At 38.3% G+C, this 23,891-nt stretch overlaps 1 protein-coding gene across 1 annotated transcript; it reads right to left on the bottom strand.

The window, feature by feature from the left end:
• Positions 1 to 13,865: 13,865 nt before the first annotated feature.
• Positions 13,866 to 15,102, bottom strand: LOC126600807 (transcription termination factor MTEF1, chloroplastic-like). The gene is made up of 2 exons (XM_050267461.1): positions 14,833 to 15,102; positions 13,866 to 14,669 (listed from the first exon to the last, which is right to left on the bottom strand). Exons 1-2 carry the CDS (start codon positions 14,913 to 14,915, stop codon positions 14,126 to 14,128), a joined length of 627 nt encoding a protein of 208 aa, XP_050123418.1. The 5' UTR covers positions 14,916 to 15,102; the 3' UTR covers positions 13,866 to 14,125.
• Positions 15,103 to 23,891: the final 8,789 nt, after the last annotated feature.

Genomic DNA, 23,891 nt, shown 5'->3' on the forward strand with positions numbered 1-23,891 from the left:
GGAGGCTTAATCACTTTTGAGAACTTACAACAAGCCTATTTGAGAACTTACAGAGGAAGTCTTAATCACATTTCACCCCACCAAGAAAGATTATCGACAGCGGGACTCAAATTTATGCTTTGGTTCAACAAAAAGAACGACCCTTATGAACTCAACCAACTCTCATCGATGGTATTAACTAAGCGATAACCAAAAGTATTTTTTTGTAAACAAAGGTGTGAGGTCTAATATGCTACCTACTTGGGTGAGTAGACAAAATTTACCATGGAGCAAAGTTTTGTTTACATAGCTAATTAAGCAACATACAAAGAGGTTTTTTATGGTAGTTCGGAATATGGAATATTCTAAAAAAATTAACCGTTAGTTCTATGTTTAAAAATACAAAATCAGAATTTAACAATTAGAACCCAGAGAATATAAGATACTCTAGAGGACCGTATAATTTTGATATATGAATATGAAATGTAGAAAAGGTTAAAACCATGAGTTTTGGGAGTTTCCAAATTTTGTACCTCTTCCTGTATAAAGCCAAACAAGTTTGAGTTTCCCTATCTTCAACTGCAGTTTCTTGGCCTACCACTTTGCTCGGCGTGCACCACTTGGTATTGGTGCATGGTCCTGAGTCCCGACTCATCCAGTAAGGATTTGGATTCCATCCCAATTCTTTTGGTGAGAATTCCTAGAACCTTCATCCTATTCGTTAATCATACATGGTGCGGTCAAAAATTATTTTAAATTTTTTATTTAAAGTTAAATACTAATTATTTATAACCGTACAATTTAGGATGCATGAATAAAATGTGAAGATCCTTAAAATCTTCACAAAGAGTATGCCCGTCCATCCCATAATACCTTCATTAACTACCAAGCGAGGGTACCATCACAGAAAGTGACCTCATAAATAATATCAGCCTCAAATAAAATTCAAATATCTGTATACCTACTCTTGGAGATGTAGTTTAAAAACTTTTTCAAAATTTTAATTACTTTTTAATATTAATTTGCACACACGATAATGGTGTGGCAATTACATGAACAATACTTGTGTATGACACCTCATACGCATATGATTTAACGAACTTTTTCACAGAATTAACAAAAATGAGAATCTACGAACACGAAAAAATATTAAATACCGAAATTTGAGTTTTAAATAAAAAGTAAGATTAAAATCGAATGTTAGCGAATATTGCAAAAAAATAATGCCTTTTTTTCATAGCACTGAAAACTTCGAACTATTTAGGGAGCTAGCAATTCAGGAAAACTTATGGAAGTTAGCAATTTTTAACCATTTATCATATTTTTCATACTATATTTATGCTATCTTTCCAATAGAGGTAAAGTCCACAAACATATGTGAATCCTATCTGTATGAAAAAGATAATACAAATATGTTATGAAAAATGTGATAAGAGTTACATTGTTGGAAAGACAATTACTTTCAGATGGCAGTGGTGCGATTGTCTTTACAAATTAACAATTTAAGGGAAATTGTTATTGGCACTCCAAACTTTCTATAATTAGAAATAAAAATACACTTGTGAGGAGTGTAGATTGAGATTTTTGGAATGTGAATAATAGTTCCCAATTTAAATTGCAATGTTTACATTGCCAATTTTCAGCATAGCTGAGTTATTGATGGGGCCTGTCATTATTCAGTCTTCGAATTGGTAATGTGGGTTTTTTACCAAAACCAAAAGTTACTCTGACCAATGTCAAATAGACAATTTATAGCATTTGAAGTCATCTTTTATGTTTGAATTTATATCACAAATCATCCCTGAAATTGATCAACACTATTAAAATAGTTTCTGAAATAAAAAATCGATCAATATTGTCCCTAAAAATAGGTGTCACAAATCAATGTGATCCTTCAATCACAATTTTGTCAAAATTTCTGTTATGTGCTGATGTAAGAGTTTTTTTTCACAAATGGTCCTTGAAATTAACCCACATGATCAAGATGGTCCCTAAAATTGAAAATCGATCAATGTTGTCTCTGAAAAAAAGTGTCGCAAATCAATGTGGTTATTCCATCAAAATTCTATAAAAAAAAATTATGTTAGGTGCTGATGTGGATTTAATAATTAATTAAAAAAGTCATCAAAACACCTTTTTGCGTAGTGAGATGATCTCAAGCTAGAGCTTGCCATTCTCCGTGTCACCAAGATCATTGGGAGAATGCACAACAAGCTCTCCAAGATTAAAGTTGTGAGTTTATCAATCGCCCAAATGTTGACGGTGGAGTCATAAAAGTTGTCGCCAATCCAAGCCGTCACCAAATGTGGTCTCAATCTGGGTCCAATTCAATGAAGGGTGTCAAAGAATATAAAGATGAGTGTCTTGAGAATATTTTTCCAGAGAAGAGACGATGTAGGCTACCATAGATGGAGGTATAGTATGGTTTGGGATCGGAGGTGATTAGGGGACTGAGTTTCTGAGTTGACAACTTTTTTTAATTAATTATTAAATTATTAGGCCTATTTCTTATTTATTTTTTATTTACTTAGACTTGTGAGTTCATTTATATGCCACAACAGCACATAACAAATTTTTTGACAAAATTACAACGGAATGACTGCTTTTATTTGAGATATCTATTTTAGAACTACATTGATTGCTTTTCAATTTTTGGAACCATCTTAATGGTGTTGGTCAATTTCAGATACCATTTGTGATATTTAAAAATAAAAAAAAAGACTTGTGGGATCCATTTATGTGCCACATCAGCACATAGCAGAATTTTTGATAGAATTGTGACAGAAGGACTACATTAATTTACGACACCTATTTTCAAGGACTACATTAATTGATTTTCAATTTCAAGGACTATCTTGATAGTGTGAGTCAATTTGAAGGACCATTGGTGATATAAACCCTTTATATTTATCAAATGGAGATCGAAAGCCGGTTTTACATCGTACAAGGGTTTTTTTTTTTTTGGACACACGATATTATCTATGCTAAGGGAGAAGTGGTAACTTAAGCCTCACAATGGGCTAGCAATAATGTGGTTCAAATTCGCCTTTGGCGAGAATCTAACCTAAGACTTCACTTACAAGTGAAGAAAAATACTACTAAACTATAGTATTAAGTGGCACATCATACAAGAGTTTGGCACGCATGGGAGAAAATTTCATAGACACACTACACATCTTATTTAATCCTGTCAATTATTTTCATTTTATTAATTCAATTTAATGACCTTAAACAAAAAAGAATACATGAAAAAGGGTTGAATTTTCTTCCCTCTAAATTTCCCTCCTCTCTAGGCCCTTCATATTAAACAATCACGATTAAAACACGTCAACATCATGTGTTGACATCTTTTTAAAGAGAGAAAGACAAGGAGAAAAGTGAGGGAGGAGGAGAAAGGTGGGAAGAGAATCTTACTCCACGTCAAAAGGGAAATTTGGACCCATATAGAATTATAACCACCACTTTATATTTATGACAATTATAACCAAAACTTGATGTGAAAATACTAATATACCTTTAAATGAGGCTTTACCCGAAAAAAAAAGAGCAAAATTCGGTGAGAACAATGTCGCTTTTGTGGATGCAAATTTCTTCCTCCTTGATCTTGGACAATTTTGCACCTACAAAACAATTAACACCTTAGGTTAAGGCCAAGAGCCTCACGCGCCCACGATGAATGGGGGGCTTTGGCCGAAGAACCTCCGATGCCAAAGTTAGAATTTAGAGAGAAATAGTGTTTAGAGAATTTTGGGATTTTTGCCAAAATGTTGAAATGAATTTTTGGTGAAAATAGGAGCCTATTTATAGGATTAGGCTTGTCTCTTTTCCCTCAAGGTGTGGCCGGCCTTGAAGGGATTTTGTGGTTATGATTTTGGTTTAATTAGTCAATTTATTGGCTAATTAAACCCTAAAGAATAAATTGGTGGTTACAAAATTGATTATTTGTATAAATGGGGTAATAAATTGGAGAAACATGAAAAAGGTTAGAAAGAAAGAGAGATGGCCGGCCATTGCCTATTTTTAGGGTTGAATGGGATATATTTTGGTGGTTAATTTGGATGATTTAATGATATTTAATGGATTAATTGGGTAATTAATCTATTAATTAACCAATTAACATTATTTTGGAGGTTACCTTGCAAAAAGGGATTTGATTAGATAGACTTTGAATTGTTTACCTCTGTTTTGGAGCATTTTTTACTTGGTTGAGGATGATTGCCCGCTGCTCGCACGTAGGAATCCCATTATGCCTCAAGGGTATTTTTGTCCTCTTTTGTCCAAAAATCCACATGTCGCCTAGTGAATATTTTTTGCTCCACAAATACCCCCACACCTGTTGGGCTGCTCGCAGAAAAGAGCAACAGGTGTAGAGATCTTCTTGCTTGATTGAGGGATGATTGTCCACTGTTCGTGCGTAGGAATTCTGATGTGCCTCGAGGGTAATTTTGTCATTTTAACCCAAAAACCCACGTGTCGCCTTTTGATTATTTTTTGCTCCACAAATGCCCTCACACCTATTAGGCTGCTTGTAGGAAAGGGCAACAGTTGTAGAGATCTTCTTGCTTTAGGAAACGTATAACTGCTTCTTATTTTGATATAGATTCTCTCTTTAATAGGAAATTAGGTCCTTCTAGGAAAGGGAAATAAATTTCTCTTAAAGCCTATTTAAGTCCACCTTAAGTGGGTTATTAAATCAACTTTGGAGAGCGATTTATTTTACCCTACAAGAGAGAGAGCTTAGAGGATATTTGTTCCCCCTCCTCTAGCAATCTTCTACATCTTGCCCGTTCAAATGATCATCTTTCGTTGATTTCTTCATCTTCTTTATGCCGTACTGATGTAAGAAAATTTAATTTTTTCTTGTCTTCTTCTTAGATAGTGTTGTCACGGAGCAACCGTCGGGATGGTGCGGCATATCGGTTGGCAGGAGCCTGGAGTCAGCTCGGCATGGGGCGATGAGGTGTTGTGGCAGGGACCACGACTTTAGGTTAATCGGTTTGGCTAGAGCCAAAGGGTTGTGGATTGTGGTGCTGCGGCGAAATGCTAGGCGAGCCACATGGCTCATGTCCTTTGGGCTCTTGGACCTTACTTGGGCCAGGCTGGCGACTGAAAGAAATGAGAAGGTCATGGGCCTCATGGACCTCATGCCGCTAGAATTCTAGGTTGAGCTCTTCTGCTGAGTACCGTGAATGTCGTTGGCTGCTTAGTCCTCTTTGTCGGGAAAAAGGTTGGCTGCCCCCGAAAGATGAGGTAAAGAGGATCAAGGCGGATGCATTGGCTTGTCTAATCGCTGTCGTAGAGCTTACTATGAATGAAGGTGGAAAGAAGAGATCTTCCCTGCCTGCTCAAGAGACGCTGGTTAAGAGAAAACTGAAGACTTTTCCACTGCTGCTCATGATTATCTGTCTGCTGTCGAGAGGCCTGTGATTGGCATGACTTCTTCTAATAGGAAGAAAAATGAGGCTACTAGATCTGAGCATGTGGCGCCTTCCATATTGAGAATGGCTAGTACAATTGTTGATAAAATTGCTCAGCGTAAAGGTTCTATCATGCTCTCAATGCCAAAATCTGTACCAGGACATTTGTTGGGAGCCAAGTCTGGTTCACCTTTGTAGAGACTTGCTTTTATAAAGAGCGGTAAGGTGGACTCTACTACTAAAGTGGCGTCAAGGCCCACTCCCTTTACTGCTGAGACTGATTCGCTTGCTAGGAAGGAAGATACTGCTCGTGTGGGCAGCTGTGAGAAATCCACTAAGCCTGCTTCTGGGGAGGCTGTTGAGATCTATGTGCTTTTAAAACTAGATCTGCTTGAAGTCATGAACGCTTGTGCCAAGTTTGTTGATAGCAGTAGAAAGGTTGTTTGCCCAAGTTCCTTTGCGAAACATAGAACCCAATATAAAAGGATTGCTCTGCTTGCTATGATGCATATATAGCAAGGTTGTCAAAGAGGTGGCGAAGATTATGGCAGTTGAAGCTTATTCCTCAGCCGAGGAGATCAAGAGGTTAGATTATGAGCTTGTTGTTTTAAAGGGAGTGGATGAGCTTGCGCGTTCCATGTTAGTCTGCTTGAGAAGTATGAGCAGCTGAAAGGTGAGAAGATGGGCTTGAGGTTTCGAGACCTTTTCTATTTCTCCAGAAGACTTGCTTGCTTTTACTTTTGATACTTCAATTGGTGAAGCAATTGGAGACGTTAGTGCCCAAGCTGGGGCAGCTGGAGGTGAAGCGCCAGATGATGCCGATGCTAAGAGCGTTACGGCTGCTGAAGGTGTGGCGACCGAGTAGTCGTGGGATGTCTAAGCTGCTGTAGTGTAGTATTTTAGGTAGCCTTTAGGATTTTCTTTGTTTTTCCTTGTAGCTCCTGTTTTGCTTGAACTCCTTCGGCCTTTGCTAGTTGTTTATAAACATGTTTTGCTTCGTTTTTCTTCATCTTCACTTTTTTTGTTCATGCCCTAACCATTAGACTTGATAAACCAGTGGCAGGCATGCTACTTTTTTATAAGCAGACAAGTTCGCATAGCCTATGCAGCCGTAGGTGTTGGTGTAGAACTTTGCAAAGTTGTTAGTCATTGGGTTGGCAGCCAGATGCCTTACTTACAGAACCTGACAAGTCTGCGTAACCACTAGGCTGTTAACCTTGACTTTCTTCAATTCCGTAGGTTGCGTAGCAAGTATCATAACACTTTAGGACTTGGTGTAGGTTGTTCCGCACTTGGCAGAGGTGAAGCTTATTGACTACGTAGCATGTTGGTAGTGGATAAAACTTCGTTTATGCGCGCCAGCTTGTTTAACCTTTCAGAAGAATGTGCGGTTGTATAAGTCTAACGCAGCTTTACTGCTCGAAGAGCAAGCTATAAGCAGTCTTCCGAAAACCGTAGGCTACCTTAGTGCATTCGGTAACAGCTTTATGGTTCCAGGGCAGCCGTCTGTAGGGCGTACGTGTGTGCCCCCTCCGTCTCTAGGGCCCGGTTCCCCGCAGATTAGGCCAAGAGACCCAAAATCCTTCAGTTAGCTAAACCTTGAAAAAGACCATTGTAGCTACTTCTAGGAATCTCAGTACCATCGTGCATCTAGTTATACTAGGGCAGCCAGGCTCATCCACATTTGGATATTCGGAGTGTAAAGTTTATCCTCCTGTCTTGGAGAGCTGACCCATATAGGTGTTGGGGAATTGGTTTACCCTCTCGCACTGGAGAGCAATTAGTTGACCCTCTCGCACTGGAGAGCATGGTTGGTCCCTCGAAGGGCGCAATTCCTGCGATGAGTCCCTAAGAAGGGCGCAATCTTCTTTTAAAATGCAAGAATGATCAGTTGTTGTAAGCATGCAATCGAGCCAAGTTATGATCACTTCTGAATTCCTCATTGAAAAACGAGTGAAACGAACGAGAACTTAGTTGTAAGGTAGGAACTGTATAACAACTGGATAGTTCTCGGCTTGTGAGGTGTTGCCCGTCGAGCTTATTGAGTCTTCTGGCTTTGATGTAGTGGGAGGTCACACATGGCACCTCTTCAGATTGTAGGCACTCCACTGCTTTTCGATCTTTTTTTTGTTGTGTAATTACTCTTGCTGCCTACTCTGCTAATCTTATACAGACCTTCCCGGATGAAATTCATCTTTTTTTAGCCTTCTCTGCTGGCAGTGATGAAGGCTTTTCTTAGGACTAGATCTCTAGGCTGGAACTGCCGGATCTTGGCCCTTTTGTTGTGGCTGGAAAGGAACTGATGCTGGTAAGCTGCGATGCGAATAATAGTCTGCTCGCACTTCTCCTCTGCCAGATTTAAGCTTGTGGCCATCTCCTTTCGGTTGCTCGTCTTTTGCTGGTGCGATATGCCCATAGATATCTAGGGAGTTCGTCTGGCCATTTTCTTTTCTTACTGGTAGGGGATTTCTTGTGGCAGTCGAGGATCATCTTGGTGGATACTTTAGCCCGCCTATTGCTTTGAGAGTATCTTGGCGTAGACATATGCTGCTTGATGCCATATTTTTGGAAGAACTTCGCCAAATCTTTACCTACGAATTACGGGCCGTTGTTGGTGACAATGGATTAAGAGATGCCAAATCGGTAAATGATGTTCCTCCATATGAAGCGCTCTATGTCCGTCTAAATCGTGGTCGTCATGGGCTCTGCTTCTACCTATTTGGTGAAGTAGTCGGTTGCCATGATCATTATGTCTTTGCTCCTAGTAGTCTGGCTGGTGATTAGTTGGGAATTGGAATGAATTGAAAGCTTTTCACCACCAAGTCTTTTGTCATTCGAATGCCTGTTAGTGGGGCTTCGTACTCTGCTTCGTTGTTAGATGCTTTGAAACCTAAAATGATCGTCTGCTCGGGCATCGAACCGCCTGGGGTGACAAAAACCACGTCTGTTCCTTAACCTTCGTAGTTGGATGCACTGTCGACATGCAAATGCCAGAAGTCTCCATCAAGTAGAGCAGGTGCGGCTGAAGTGTGCTCAGCTACCTTCGGGGCGTCATTGGGCCGCCCTGTTACGTTGTCAAGGCTAGGCATGAAGGCGCGGTAGGGAGCCATGGAACTGGGGCTATGTGACATGTGGCAGGAGATGCTCAACTGCCAGTATTGGGCCACTCTAGAGCTGAATAAGGGAGCAAGGGTCGATAGGGCCGTGTGACGCGCATCAGGAGGTAGTGCTCAACTGCCAATACATGTTGCTCTTATGTAGAATCTTATGGGGCGACGAGGACAAAACTTACTTCTAAGTGTTCCTTCCATTGTTCGTCTGCCCTTGGCGTGTCTTTTGGGCCAAGTTGTTGCGTTCGTCAGAATACTTTGCATCCGCCAAGGTCTACGCCTTTATTGTCGCGCGTTTGGATTCGGTGGAATAATACGACATGATGATAACTGCGTGCGTTTGAAGGTAAAACTTGAGCTTTCAGGTTACAAAAACTATTTCCAAAGTTAACTTTTGAATTTCTAATAGCATCGATGAGAGCTTTTGAACTGTAGAATACAGTACATAATACAGGTAGTCGGGCCCCTAGCTCTTCTCGCATGATTATAGAGCTTATTACTGCTCTAGATACCATCAAACACATGAATAAGTCCTCCACTGCTTCCGGTTTGGATAGTATGGAGGTGACGTCGGGTACTTCTTCAAGTCTTTGAATGTGCATTGGCGAGCCTCGTCCCAAAGTGCATGCTTCTCTGCCAGAGCGAAAGAGTCTGCCAGAGTTAGATTTTCTTTCATGATCAATTTTTCGAATAGTGGGTGGTATACTAGAAGGCCTTTTTGGAAGGCTGCCCTAGCTATTAAGTCATACCATCCGACTATCCTTGCCTTCTCTGCTTTAAATCTCCTCACATAGTCACGAAGTGACTCTTTTGGGTTCTTTTTGAAGTCAAACAAATAGTCGAACTTCTTTTTTATCGAACAATAGGATGAATATTCTTTGGTGAAAACCAAAGAAAGTTCGTAGAAATTCCGAATGGATTGTGGCGGTAGGGTGTAGAACCAATCTTGCGCCTGCCTTGTAGAGTGGTGGCGAATATCTTGCACATGAGATCATCATTGTTTCGATAAAGGATCATTGCACTTCGGTAGTGTTTTAAGTCTCTCCGGGTCTTCATCCCTTTTGAAAGATGTGAAATGTGGCATGCTGAACTTGCATGAAGGCTCTGCCTGCTCGATCTCGTCCATGAAGGGTGACCTGCTTATGTTGGTCATGTTCCGTCGTAGTGCCTCGTCGGTGACCTCGTTGCATTGGAAATCGTGCAATTGCTTGGTCAAGAGTCTCTCTACTTCTTCCTGAATTTGTCTTTGTTGGGGTAGCAGAGCTCTCGGCTGCCCCCAGCCATGACTTGCTGGTCTAGGCTGCTCTTCCATGTGTTTGGCTCGTCTATGCCGCGGATGCAGTGCATGTGGTGCATTCCTAGCAGGCGAGTGAGTTCTTCGCAAGCTGCTGGTTGAAATTAAGCTGGATTGAGTGACTGCTTATCTCCGTCCATCGTGCTGCCTACTCCGATGTGAGGTGGAGGATGCTCCTTGCGGGCTTAGCCGCGAATGAACACTTTGCCCAGAAGGTTGCTCGTGTTGACTATCGGAGTGTGACCCCAACCATGAATGTATGCTCATCCGTGGGCCTAGTCGAGAGTGCACGCTCCTCCGCGTGCTAAGACGGGAGTATACAATATCTCGGGGGCCTAATCAGGAATGTACACTGCCCGAACGCTCGGTTCGTGGCTGGTCGAGTGGCTACTTTTGTCTGCCCTTGTCATACTTCAGGATACCTCGTCCGGGGCACGTTGGATCCCGGTGCATTGCAAAAGTTGATTCACCAAGGTTGTCTGTTGTGCAAGGGCGCTCGTCAACTCTATGACTTGTCGAGACAAGTGTTATTCACCATTTGGATTGGAAGAGCTTGGAAGGAATGTGCCTCCTTGGGCAGTGGAAGGGTGGTAGACTCCGAGCATGAGATTTGAGTTGGGAAATGTCAAATCCGCAAAAAAATGTGGTGAGAATGCCCCCGGCTCAATGGTAGGTCCGGATGGTTAAGATAGTCTTGGGCTGACTTGGGCTGCTTGGAAAGCCACAGGAGCAGGCTGGGCCACGAGAGCAAGCTGGGCCACGAGAACAGGCTGGGCCGTGAGAGTGGGCTACTCGACGGGAGCAGGCTGGGCCACAGGAGTAAGCTGCTCATCGGGAGCAGGTTGCTCGGCATAAGCAGGCTGGGCCACGGGAATGGGCTGCTCGACGGAAGCAGGCTGCTCAGTAGTGATGCATGGGAATGCGAGGCTTGGGCTCGAGCCCGTGCAAACTTGGATGGCACGGCTTGGGCCATGGTGGAACCTTGTAGTGGTGGTACCACTCCGCCTATGACCACATTTAGTCTCGTGGATCGTCGCGGTCCCATTTCTTAAGTATTAGAATTTTCACTTGTGGAATTTTCTAAATTTCTAGCCATTATATTTTTCTTATACATTTTATCAAAGAACCTTTGCAAATAAAAAATTCTAATAATAATCACGTATGAAAAAATATTCAAATGGACTAGAAAATAGAGAAAAACATTTTTATGCGAGAGTCTTCTACGAGTATGGATCTCAACTCTCAATGAAAGCACCAATTTGTGGATGCAAATTTCTTCCTCCTTGATCTTGGACAATTTTGCACCTACAAAACAATTAACACCTTAGGTTAAGGCCAAGAGCCTCACGCGCCCACGATGAATGGGGGGGCTTGGCCAAAGAACCTTCGATGCCAAAGTTAGAATTTAGAGAGAAATAGTGTTTAGAGAATTTTGGGATTTTTGCCAAAATGTTGGAATGAATTTTTGGTGAAAATAGGAGCCTATTTATAGGATTAGGCTTGTCTCTTTTCCCTCAAGGTGTGGCCGGCCTTGAAGGGATTTTATGGTTATGATTTTGGTTTAATTAGTCAATTTATTGGCTAATTAAACCCTAGAGAATAAATTGGTGGTTATAAAATTGATTATTTGTATAAATGGGGTAATAAATTGGAGAAAAATGAAAAAGGTTAGAAAGAAAGGGAGGTGGCCGGCCATTGCCTATTTTTAGGGTTGAATGGATATATTTTGGTGGTTAATTTGGATGATTTAATTGATATTTAATGGATTAATTGGGTAATTAATCCATTAATTAACCAATTAACATTATTTTGGAGGTTACCTTGCTAAAAGGGATTAGATAGACTTTGAATTGTTTACCTCTTTTTTGGAGCATTTTTTACTTGCTTGAGGATGATTGCTTGAGGATGATTGCCCGCTGCTCACGCGTAAGAATCCCAGTATGCCTCAAGGGTATTTTTGTCCTCTTTTGTCCAAAAATTCATGTATCGCCTAGTGAATATTTTTGGCTCCACAACTTTAACTCACAATGACTTTCCTTCTTACTAGGAAGGTGGGAAGGATTGTCTTACTCAGATGCCAAAATTCTGATTGATGATTAATTAGCTGTATTTAACATGCCCTAATCCAAATCATGATTGAAGCAAAGCACATGTCCGTTAATGGTAAGCACAAGTTACACAACCAATAAAGAATGCTTGGAATGTATCAATATGTTTCAATTACTACAGAATCAAGGATCTCCATCTTCACAAACTCAATTTGCACTCTCGAAAAATAAGGAGAAACAAGAAAAACGAAAATCTGTTTCGTTCGAAACACTCACAAGCTCAGAAAAAAGCTAAACTGTTCGTTACTCGTATGCCAAGGTTTTCCCATTTTTCGAGGTGATTTTTTGAATTTTTTTTTATCAATTTCTTGTTGTAAGAATTCGGAATTCTGTGAGTTGAAGCGGTATGTCTGGTTGCAGCTGAGAAGTGAGGGCTCAAAGGAGAATGGAGAAGGTTTTGGAAGAGGCAGAGAGGAAGAGGAACACACCGGTGGAGATTGGCATTAATGGTGGAAATGGCGGTAAGGATGTCTATTTATTAAGCTCTGCTGCTCTGATAACAAAGATCAAAATCATACAACGTCAAATGGACAGTAAAAAAAGGAACACAATTTCACTTCTTTATGGGCGTTTCAGCAAAAACATAGAAAGAAAGAATCAGGATCGAAGGAAGCTAACTATCACACGGAGAATCGAAATAGGATCCAATTCAAGATGGAAAGAGGACGACTTTGTTTCTTTTTCAGGAAGAAATAACATACCAGACAATCTTTCTTGATATTTCTTCTGTTCTCTGGCCCCCCTCTATTTGTTCCCATCCAAATGGACTTAAACCAACCAATCCATCCAATGAATGAATTGAAGATATGAAGCTGTAAGACCAAACAATTCTGTGTAGCAGCTTTTTAAGCTCTAATCGACAATTTGAAGATCGTCACACTTAGTGAGTACTATGCAATCATAAACTTTAGGTAAGTATGAAGTGATCACTCATGTGCAACCATTCAATTTTTCAGGAACAAAAGCGATAAACCACATAAAAAGATGGGTTTAGGGTGTGCGACTCATGTACATAATAGTATATTCCTACAGAAAATCTAAACCCCTATCATAGATAGAAATAAGAATGAAAAGAAAACAAATCACTAGTGTGGAATCAAGTAGAGTAGAATTTCAGTAATACTTAGGGCCAGTTTGATAACTATTTCGTGCTTAGGTTTTGGTTTTCACTATTTGTGCTTGAGATACGAAAAAGTGTGTGGAAAAAAGGAGATGAAGAAGGGTGATGGAGAGAGGGGAAGAAATAAGGAAGAACGAATGAAAACAAAATCTTGAAAGTTAAACCAACTTAAAATATTTTTTGGTTTTCAGTTTTCATGTTGTGTTCCTTTCCTTCAACATTTCTTCTACATCTCTCCCACCTTCCTTCATCCGCTCTTCTGTCATCCTTCATTTCCTTACATATTTCCTCACTATCACAAAAACAAGAATTTAAAACCAACAAATGAAAACGAAATGGTTATCAAACGGAAAAGGCATTGGAATTGAAAGCAGTGCAGGGTGCAGGCACACACACACACATTTATGAACTGAAAGCAAACAATGAAACAAACCTGCGAGTAATGCAGGTGCTTAAATTAACAGCAGTGAATGAGGGAATTGTGCATACATGAACTTGTGCTTAAAGCAATTTTTCTGCCATCATTTTCCCTCAAATTGAAAGCCAAGTTCCTGAAGACTTAATTTCCCTCAAAAGATATCCAAAAGTTGAGGCACGCTTTCTTGATAGCGAGTCACAAACTTACTTATAAAGCGACTATCAACGGTAATCAACAATGATGATATGGAATACTTTTTCTTCAGCAAGCCCTTCACCAACAAGACTCTAATGATAGAACACCTTGGAATGACCCTCCGCTCCAGACTAAGCGATAGAAAGTCGGGATATCTGGCGAGATATGCAAGCTGCCAACCCTTCTTGTTTACAAGAAAATCCATTTTACTTCTTATATTCTTCTCTGACAGATACATACAAGTGGGTTTCTTTCTAAAAGCCAACATGATCTCCTCTTCGATCCAGCCACAGCTCTTGTAAACCTCCAATTTGTGCACCCATGTCGATTTGGTGATTGTTGCAATCACGTGGAGTCCATTAACAAATGCTAACGTCTTAGGCTTGAATCCCATACCGACGACCTTCTCCACATCTTTGTTAAAGTCATCAGGTTTTTGACACACGACTCCGAGGTGACAGCTCAGTAATACAGAAATAGAGGGTTACGGCACTTCAAGTGCTCTCAGAACTGAGAGATTTTGAGCAATATTACTTTGCACCCTATCACTCAAAACTCCCCACGAGCGTGTTATAAGGTTCATAACTTTTTCATCACTGAGGAGTTCTTTTTTGAAGAGATTAAAACCAGGAACTAGAGCATTCTTCAAGCTGGTAGTCAAGAAAATAGGGTTCCTACAGATGGCAAGAGCAATGCTCGCGCCTGAAAGGCCTAGAGAACGCAAAAACTCAAGTTTTGGCAAAAGGATCTTCTCAGGGTCGGCTAAAAGCAGCCTTGGGACTTTACTAACAAGTTTGGAGATTTCGGAATTAGCGAATCCATGGTCTCTGAGAAGACCAAGGACAGAATATGGTCTCTCTGTGGTTTCGAAGCTTACTTTCTCAGACAATGTGAGAGCCTTTTCTGCGGAAAATCCACATGAATTAACGAGATATAACACTGTAATAGAGCCTTCACATTCTTGTGCTTCATCTAATCCAGATTCTAACAACGGTTCTGATGATAATGATCTGCTAAAATGTGGTGGACTATGAAGAAAAACAAACAACAACACCAAAAGGTAATTCAGAACTCACACATTTCTGCAATTTAAGACGACGAATTCTAGGGTTTTACATTAGAAACCAATCATTCAATCATAACCACAGGAAGCAATGAAAAGCAAAAGTTGCGGTGGGAATTGAAACTTACTGGAGAGAAGTAGCATAACGAACCTCCTGCCAAGCTCTTACAAAATTTGATGCTTCTGAAGCTGCAGCTGCAATTTTACTCATTCTTCAATACTTCCCAACGGCAGTCTCCTCACCGTTACTCCTGCTACTACAACTTCATTAGGGTGTTTGCGCTGCAAACCAAGAAGAAGTAGATCATAGACAGAGATCTTAGAGAGAGAAGTCAAGAGAGAAATGTATAGAGAGAGAAAGATATTTCTTATTTCTTTGCTTAATATCTAAGATATTACAATAGGAGAGTATTTATCCTTGAACCTTCTTATAGTTGCATATTTTTAACAACTATAACTAACTCTCTTAATATGATTACAAGTGTTACAATCCTATTTGTACATTATCTCTATCATCCCCCCCCCCTCAAACTCATGGATGGGAGAATAACCAAGCATGAGGTTGCTACAATGAGTTCGAAAGAGTGGTGCACTAGACCTTTGGTAAGGATGTCTGCAAACTACTCTCGAGAAGATACAAACTGGACGAGTAACTTCTTTTTAGCAACCCTTTCACAAACAAAATGACATCAAATTAAACGAAAGAGCAATTGCAAACAAGTTATCACAGAAAAGCACAGGAGCACAAGACATTTGAATTTTCAGGAATGTAAGAAGTTGTTGAATCCAATCAAGTTCAGCAGTAGTAGAGGACATGGCTCGATATTCTGCTTCAGTGGACGATCGAGGGACTGTTTGTTGTTTCTTAGAAGATCATGAGATTGGATTTGATCCCAAGAAAACAATTAACCCGGTTGTAGATCGTCTGTCATTAGGATCACCAGCCCAGTCGGCATCACTAAAAGCTTTTAAACCAACTTCACCAGCAGCATAAGTAATACCATAAGACAATGTTCCTTTCAAATAACGCAGAATGCGTTTGACAGCAGTGTAGTGAGAGACCATAGATTGTTGCATAAATTGGGACACTTGATTTACTGAGAATGCAATGTCTAGGCAAGTGAAAGTTAGGTAATGCAGAGCACCAACTATACTTCTATATGTACCAGTGTCTGAAAATGGAACCCTATAATCCTTCAGCAATCGATTATAAGGTAAACATGGAGTGTCACAAGGTTTGCAATCACTCATTTCTGTCTTGTGCAACAAGTCTTAAATGTACTTGGTCTGTGATAAAAACAACCCATTGGTTATGCAAGATATTTGAATGCCCAAAAAATAATGAAGTGTACCCAAATCCTTGATATCAAACTCAGTAGCAAGAGAATGAATTACTTGTTTTATAGCAACTGTAGCATTCCCAATTAAGATTATGTCATCAACATAAAGGAGTAAGATCATTATCTCAAAACCAACATGTTTCACAAATAGAGATGAATCTGAATATGTTGTGTGGAACCCAAGAGAAGGAAGGAATGTTGTGAATCTCTCATTCCAAGCCCTTAGGGCTTGCTTCAAGCCATACAAAGATTTATGTAACTTGTAAACAAAATGAGGATGCATAGGGTCTGCAAATCCAGGTGGTTGCGCCATGTAAACTTCTTCCTGCAGGATGCCATGCAAAACTGCATTTTTCACATCAAGTTGCCTTAAAGACCAATGAAACTGAGTAGCTAAGGCCAAGACTAGTCTCACTGTGGTAGGCTTAACCACTGGACTGAATGTCTCTCCATAGTCCAATCATTCTTCTTGACTGAATCCCTTTGCAACTAATCGAGCTTTGTGTCTTGCAATAGAACCATCAGAATTCTTCTTGATTTTAAAGATCCATTTACATCCTACTAGGTTTTTCTGAGATGGAAGAGATATAAGAGACCAAGTATCTTGAGAATGAAGGGCATCAATCTCTTCCTTCATAGTAGTCAACCACACAGATGATTTTATAGCAGACTTATATGTAACCGGTTCAATGAGAGACATATCAACTTTTCCAGATGTCTCTAAAGCACTCAAGAAAGCCTTGTGTTTGACTATACCATTCTTACTCCTAGTCTGCATAGGATGCATATTCAATGGTGCAATGAGTAACACCACTTGTAAACTATCTGGACTAAACTCAGGATCCACATGGAGTTAAACAGTATCACTTGTTGTAGCAGTAATGGATGGAGAAGTAGGTGATGAGGAAAATGAGGGTGATGCAACCATGTTTGGAGAATGAACAACTGGACTAGAGACAGAGACACTAAAGTCGAGGATTGGAATAACAAATGGAGAGATTGGAGAATGAGCCTGAGGAATAGGCACCACCAAAATATTATGATTATTAGAAACTGGTGTGAGAGATGAATGTTGAAAAAAGATATGTGAAGTACTGGTTTGTTTGGACAATTGGAAAAGACTGAGATAAAGAAACTCAGTCTCATTAAAGAGAGCATGTCTGGAGACAAAAAAAATTTCTTTTGACACCTCATAACAGATATAACCCTTATATTTGGAAGTATACCCCAGAAAAACACACTTGGTTGTCTTAGCTTGAAGTTTGGATGTGTTGTAGGGTCTAAGTAAAGGATAACAAGAACAACCAAATACTCTTAGATGAGTAATGATAAAATTATGTCCATACAATGCTTGAAAAGGAGATTGATTTTGTAAGACTAGTGTTGGCATCCTATTGATTAAGTAAATCGTTGTTTGACAAGCAAAGGTCCAGAATTAAGAAGGAAGGTTGGCATATTGTAACAATGTGAGAGTAGTTTCAATGATATGTCTATGTTTCCTCTCAGCTAACCCATTTTGTTCAAGTGTATAGGGACAAGATTTATGATATACAATACCTTTAGATTGCAGAAAGGTTTGTAACTTATTACTAATGTACTCACCTCCCCCCCCCCCAATCAGTTTGTAGTATTTTCACAGAAGTAGAGAACTAAGTGGAGACAAATGCACAGAATGTAACAAACACATCATTGAAATCAGATTTATTGTATAAGGGAAACAACCAACAAAATCAAGTGCACTCATCAATGAGAGTAACATAGTATTTATAACCATCAATGGAAGTACATGGTGCAGGAGCCCAAAGGTCACTGTGAACAATTTGAAATGGTATGACAGACTTGACATGAGTGGAAGGAAATGGTAACTTTGTAAATTTGCCCTCGAGATAGCTTTGACACACAGTGGAAACAGCATCCTTATTGCATGGAATATTTGCTTGTTTAAGGAGTAAGGAAACTACATTATTGGATGGATGTCCTAACCTAGTATGCCATAAGCTGGAACCAACAAGATGTCCAAGATAAGCAACATTGGAAGATTTGGAAGGTTGGAAGCTAGTAAAGAATGAGTGGATAGGATAGAGTCCATTACTTCAAGGGCCTTATACATGATTCTCCCTACGACCTTGTCCTGAATCCAAAAGTAAAATGCATCAAAAATTAGCCAGCAATTGTTATCCAAACAGAGCTTAAGAACTGACAATAAATTCTGTATCAATTTAGGAACATAAAGAATGGAATTTAATTTGATAGGATTTTTAAAAGTTGTAAGAATGGAACTGCCAATGTGAGAAACTCTCAAACATTCACCATTGACAATTTGAACAACTTCATTGCTGGGATATTGGGAAGCTATGGACAAATTGTTAAGATCAGCTGTCATATGAGTAGTAGCTCCTGAATCTGTCAACCATACTTGTGGTGACTGAGAGGTAAATGCTACAAACCACATATGTGAATGTTAAGATGTGGGAGAAAAGACAGTCTTCATTGCTTGCAGTGAAAAAGGTTAGGAACCATTTAACACATGAGGAACATTGTAAGAGCATCCCTGCACTGGAGCACCTGCCCGTTGAGAAAAATGAGGTCCCATATAAGAAGGCCCTTTTTCATTGTAAAACAATACGAAGTTGTATGATTGAACTTGCCACAAATTTAACATTGTTGTCAGTCAAAAGACTTATTGTAATGATAAGGTGCAGTGTGACCTTCAACATTACACCGTTGACAAGTCTGCAATAGATGTGCTGAGGGATTCCCAAATTGACTAGGAGATGAACCAAGGATACCAAAAGTAGGTGTAGGCAAGACATGGGTTTGTGTATGATACATTGGTCGAAGAGTGTAGTATCTCTATCCTCCATTGACCTTGCCTTTACCTTTGTTCTTGTTGGCATACGGCTTGAATCCTCCAGATACAACATATGGCTGACCCCCAGTATGATTATATGAATGACCACCACCAAAGTTAAATGACTGATGAGACATAGGAGATCCTTTGTTCATGGCAAATGAGGTATTGACAATCATCATAGAAAGAAAAGGGACATTAGGATGACTGTCAACAATTACTTCTTCAACAAGTAGTTGAGACCGGAATTCTTTAATAGTCATAACACTTTCTCGGCCTCTAACAACCGTTCTGAATATATTACACTCCGGAGGCAAACTATTGAGAGCCAGAATAATAATATCTTCATTATCAAGAAATACACCAGCAACAGACAAATAATCCTTCACTTCTTTGATCTTCTGTAAATATCGAGTTACAGAGTCTGACCCCTTCTTAATTGTTTGAAGATTTGACTTCATCTGAAAAAATACTTGTCTTGGAAACAATAGAAAATTGTTCTTTAAGCCTAGTCCACAAATTCCGAGAACTAGAACTACCAATTGCACATGACATAGCTACTGGGGATAATGTGGCAGTGACAAGCTGCATAAGTGCACGATCATGTAATTTCCAAACAGTATATTCATATGTTTCTGTACCAGATGATGAGATAGCAGAATTAACTCTAGAGTCACCAGAATTAGGTACAAATCGAGTAGGATAGGGTGTTGAGCCATCAACAAACCCCATAATTCCATTACTTTCCAGCAATAATTGCATTTGAAAATGCCAATTGAGATAATTCGAATCATCAAGCTTAACATTGACAAATGTGGAAAGTGTAGAAATAAGAGCAGTAATAGGCGATTGGAGAATTTGTAATTGAGATGCAATCACCATATTTGCATAATGAAGATAGAAATTCGAGAGAGGAAATATCACAAACACCTGGTGTGCACACTCTTGGAACACAGATGCAAGAAGATCAATAAATCCAAAAACCCTAGAAATCACATAAGAAATCACAGAAGAAGAAAAGAATACCATAATCCGTCCAAGCACACAGCAATGAGCTAATGTCGAGGAATAGAAAGAATCACAGGTTGAGAAGATAAGCGGAAGCAACCGAAGAATCGAAGAAAACAGTGGGAGCAACAATCATGATTGATACCATGTAAACCAAGAAGAAGTAGATCATAGACAGAGATTTTAGAGAGAGAAGTCGAGAGAGAAATGTATAGAGAGAGAAAGATGTTTCTTATTTCTTTGCTTAATATCTAAGATATTACACTAGGAGAGTATTTATCCTTGAACCTTCTTACAGTTGCTTATTTTTAACAACTATAACTAACTCTCTTAATCTGATTACAAGTGTCACAATCCTATTTGTACATTATCTCTATCATGTGCAAGTCACTGCAGTCACTACACCCGGTACAAAACGCACCGTTTTGTCTTCTTTTGGTTCTTTTAGGACAATTAAGAGGAATTCATCAGTTTTTTACATCTGCTTGTAATTATGATCAACTATCGTTATGTCACAGTTGTGTGGTAGTTTTATAATCAATGTCATTGTTATTATAAAATGATGACAAACAAATGTCAAATAAATTATCATTCATGCTAATTCTCCTTTTTTAAGTGAAATTTTTAAGCCACTTAATATTACGATTTAGTGGTATTCCTTTTCACTTGTAAGTGAGAGGTCTTAGGTTCGATTCTCGCCAATGGCGAATTTGAACCATATTATTGCTAACTCACTCCCCTCCCCCTGAGTGTAGATAATATCGTTTGTTCAAAACAAAAAAAAAATGAATTTTTTAAATATACTATCAGCTTATGTACTTTCTCAATGTCGGATTTGGGTACAGTACAAGCATTAACTTAATGTGTTCACCATACGATAATGAACTATTAATTTATTATACATTTGGTTGACTACATGGTCTCCGTTTCGAATTTTTTTTTTTTTTTTTGTAAGGATGATCTTGAAATAGAGATTAAGAAATAAAACAGTTCATCTATGAAATTTTTACACTGAAGATACGTTATTTACAATAGAAAAATGAGCTCATCCTCCAACGTATGAAAGGATTATTAAAAAATAATGCTTATTCTTACATGTTTCTTAAGAAATTCAACAATTCAATTAATTGACAAAACTAACGAGTCCACATAAGCAAACTAAATTTACCCAAAAGATGGCAAAGTAAAGCAGAGGTGGAATTTTTTACCATATTACTATACTAATCATCTTATCAACCGTATCCAAGGTTCTAAAAGACATTAAGCCCTAGTTAGGCAACAGACTAAGGCCTAAGGCCTAAACGGACTAGGTAGATTTAAGTATATTTATCATTTATCATATAATAAATGTCTATTAGCATTTAAAATATGAATATCCGTGTGATTAGAATTCTATGTTGGTTTTGTAACATTTTAAAAGCCCATAAAGTTACCTGTAACATACAATTATAACAAATTTTGAATTTATAAAAATAAAAATGAAAGTTAGCCCTTATATGCTAGCTTTAAAAATTAAAAATTTTAACAAAACATTTCCGGTACTGTTTACTTTTAATAAAAAACCATATTTTTACATTTTCCTGATACTATTCACTACACTTTTATTTGTCATTTTTCATTAAAACTAAAGTTTTTTTGGACTTTTCATTAGTTTTCCTTAGAAAAAAAAAAGGGTGTCACCTTCTTAAACAAAAAACTTAAGGGAGACAGTGAAATCCAACGAGACATAGCAGGTAGGCCAGACGACGAGATGCAAAGAAGTTTCTTTCTCTGCGAGTCATGAGTGTCGCGACAAGTTTTTTCCCATGCCTTCAAGGCCACCTAGCCCGCCCAGACGGGTGGCCTAGCCCTTCCAAACAGGTGCCTAACGCCACCCAATAGTCTTTTGGATTTAGTAAACAATTTTGGGCTAATCCGGGCAAACCATCGCCGCCTAGACCGTTTTTAGAACATTTATTGTACCTTACCAATTTTGTGCCAACTTTTTGTATCAACCGGCAATGGTCCTGTACTTGTACTGAACCAAATATAATTTGTAGAGTAATGGTATCCAAAACCAATAGCATACAGTACCAAAATGATTATATATATAGGAATATGATCAAGGGACAAACATTTTTACAAATATTTTACACTCTTTTTAAGCCTTTGGATTACATGACATCCAAAGGTGTTCTTATTTATTTATTAAATGTCATGAATGCTCATGTGGATTTTTATAATATTAAAGATAAAAAAAACAAAAAAAACATAAAATCTGAAAGGAAATTAAAAATATAATTAAAAGGGAAGAAACCTTATAAGCGTGCAAACCAGAAAGGAGTAGATACGAAATTTTGATGCCCTCTACAACGAATCAAGCTATTAGTCTCTTAAGTCTTTATTAGGTAAACAAAACAAAACCCTAAACCCTATATTACTGTTCATATCTGTAAATTTAGTTTTGCAAAATCTTGGTAGTTGTGTTAGTTCAGTTTTCGAATCAAACAAACTATCTTAATCCTTGTTTATGCTAGGTATTACCTATGCCTGGTATCTTTTTTCTTTTAATTAAAAAATATGTTGTTTTGTTATTATTAGGGTGTATTTTATAAAATGAAAGAAGAGATTTCATCCAAGCATTGTAGACCTCATCGGCAAAGAAGAGATATGATAATTTTTTTATATTAGGGTTCAATGTCTGATTATTTGTTTCCACGACAACTAGGGTGTGAATCCAAATTTTGATTGAAATGGGAATGGGAGCACCAATTTCAGTTTTAAATTATCTTCTTTTTTAATTTTATTTTTAATTTTCTAGATTTTATGTTTTTTTTCAGTTTTATTTTATCTTTAATATTAGATAAAATCCACATAAACATCCATGTCATTTAATGAATAAATAAGAACCCTTGGATGTCATGTAATCTAAAGGCTTAAAATTAAAGGAAAACTAATGAAAAAGGCTTGAAAACTTTGAGTTTTAATGATAATGACAAAATAAAGGGTAAAGTGAATAGTACCAGGATTGACTTTTTAGTGTAAAAATGTAGTTTTTTGTTAAAGTGAACAGTACCGGGTGCTTTTCGTTAAAGTTCCCATTTTAAAAGTATATGTAAAAATGCTTGTCCCTTGATCTTATTCCATATATATAAGAACCCTTATTGTGTATATAAATTTGAGCAAATTACACAAAACTACCTCAACTATAGATCGAACTACTATGAGGTATGATATTATAATTTATAAAACGTGAGGTATAAGATTGTAGTTTGACTCATAGTTGGGTTTTACCCTATAAATTTATATACAATTAATTAAATATGTATAATCTACTCGTTGCCTTAAGGTATTGTCTTCTTTTAATAATTTATCTAACAAATGTGGATTTTTTTTTTTTTGGTAAAATAACAAACGTGGATTAATAAATAAAAATGTTTGACAGTCAATTTATATGTAATCTTGTGGCATTTGATATTGGACTAAAAAGAAAAATTAGATTTTGGCTTTTAAAAAAAATGGTCAATTACCAAAGTGGTATACCATACCATACCAACCAAATCATTTGTTGTACTGCAATTTGGTATATCGAAAATTTAACACGACAATGATAATAGATTTTGAGATACCAAAAGTTTGGTAATGGTAATTGGTACGAATATTTTGATACTGTAATCATACCAAACTCAATCCTAAATTATAGAGGACAAAGAGCCTCACAAACACTCCTATTGAGTGTGATCTCAAGCTTAACCAACAAAACTTGTATCCATCAAAACCAAAAATCACTCGTTGAGCCTAAATGAGCACTACTCGCACCTATACAGCACAACTGTCAAACTCACCACATCTAGCCGTGGAAAAAATTCTGAACATGGGAGGAACTTGTGTAAAAGAACTCATTCTCCATCAATCTAACTATGCAGATGTGGAGATGAGCTAGGTGAAATTCATTTTCCATCGATCTAATTGTTGGAATTGTTCCCTAAAAGCCAATCATGAAATGATA

This window comes from Malus sylvestris, chromosome 14 (assembly GCF_916048215.2).
Source record: "Malus sylvestris chromosome 14, drMalSylv7.2, whole genome shotgun sequence".
Lineage (NCBI taxonomy): Eukaryota > Viridiplantae > Streptophyta > Magnoliopsida > Rosales > Rosaceae > Malus > Malus sylvestris.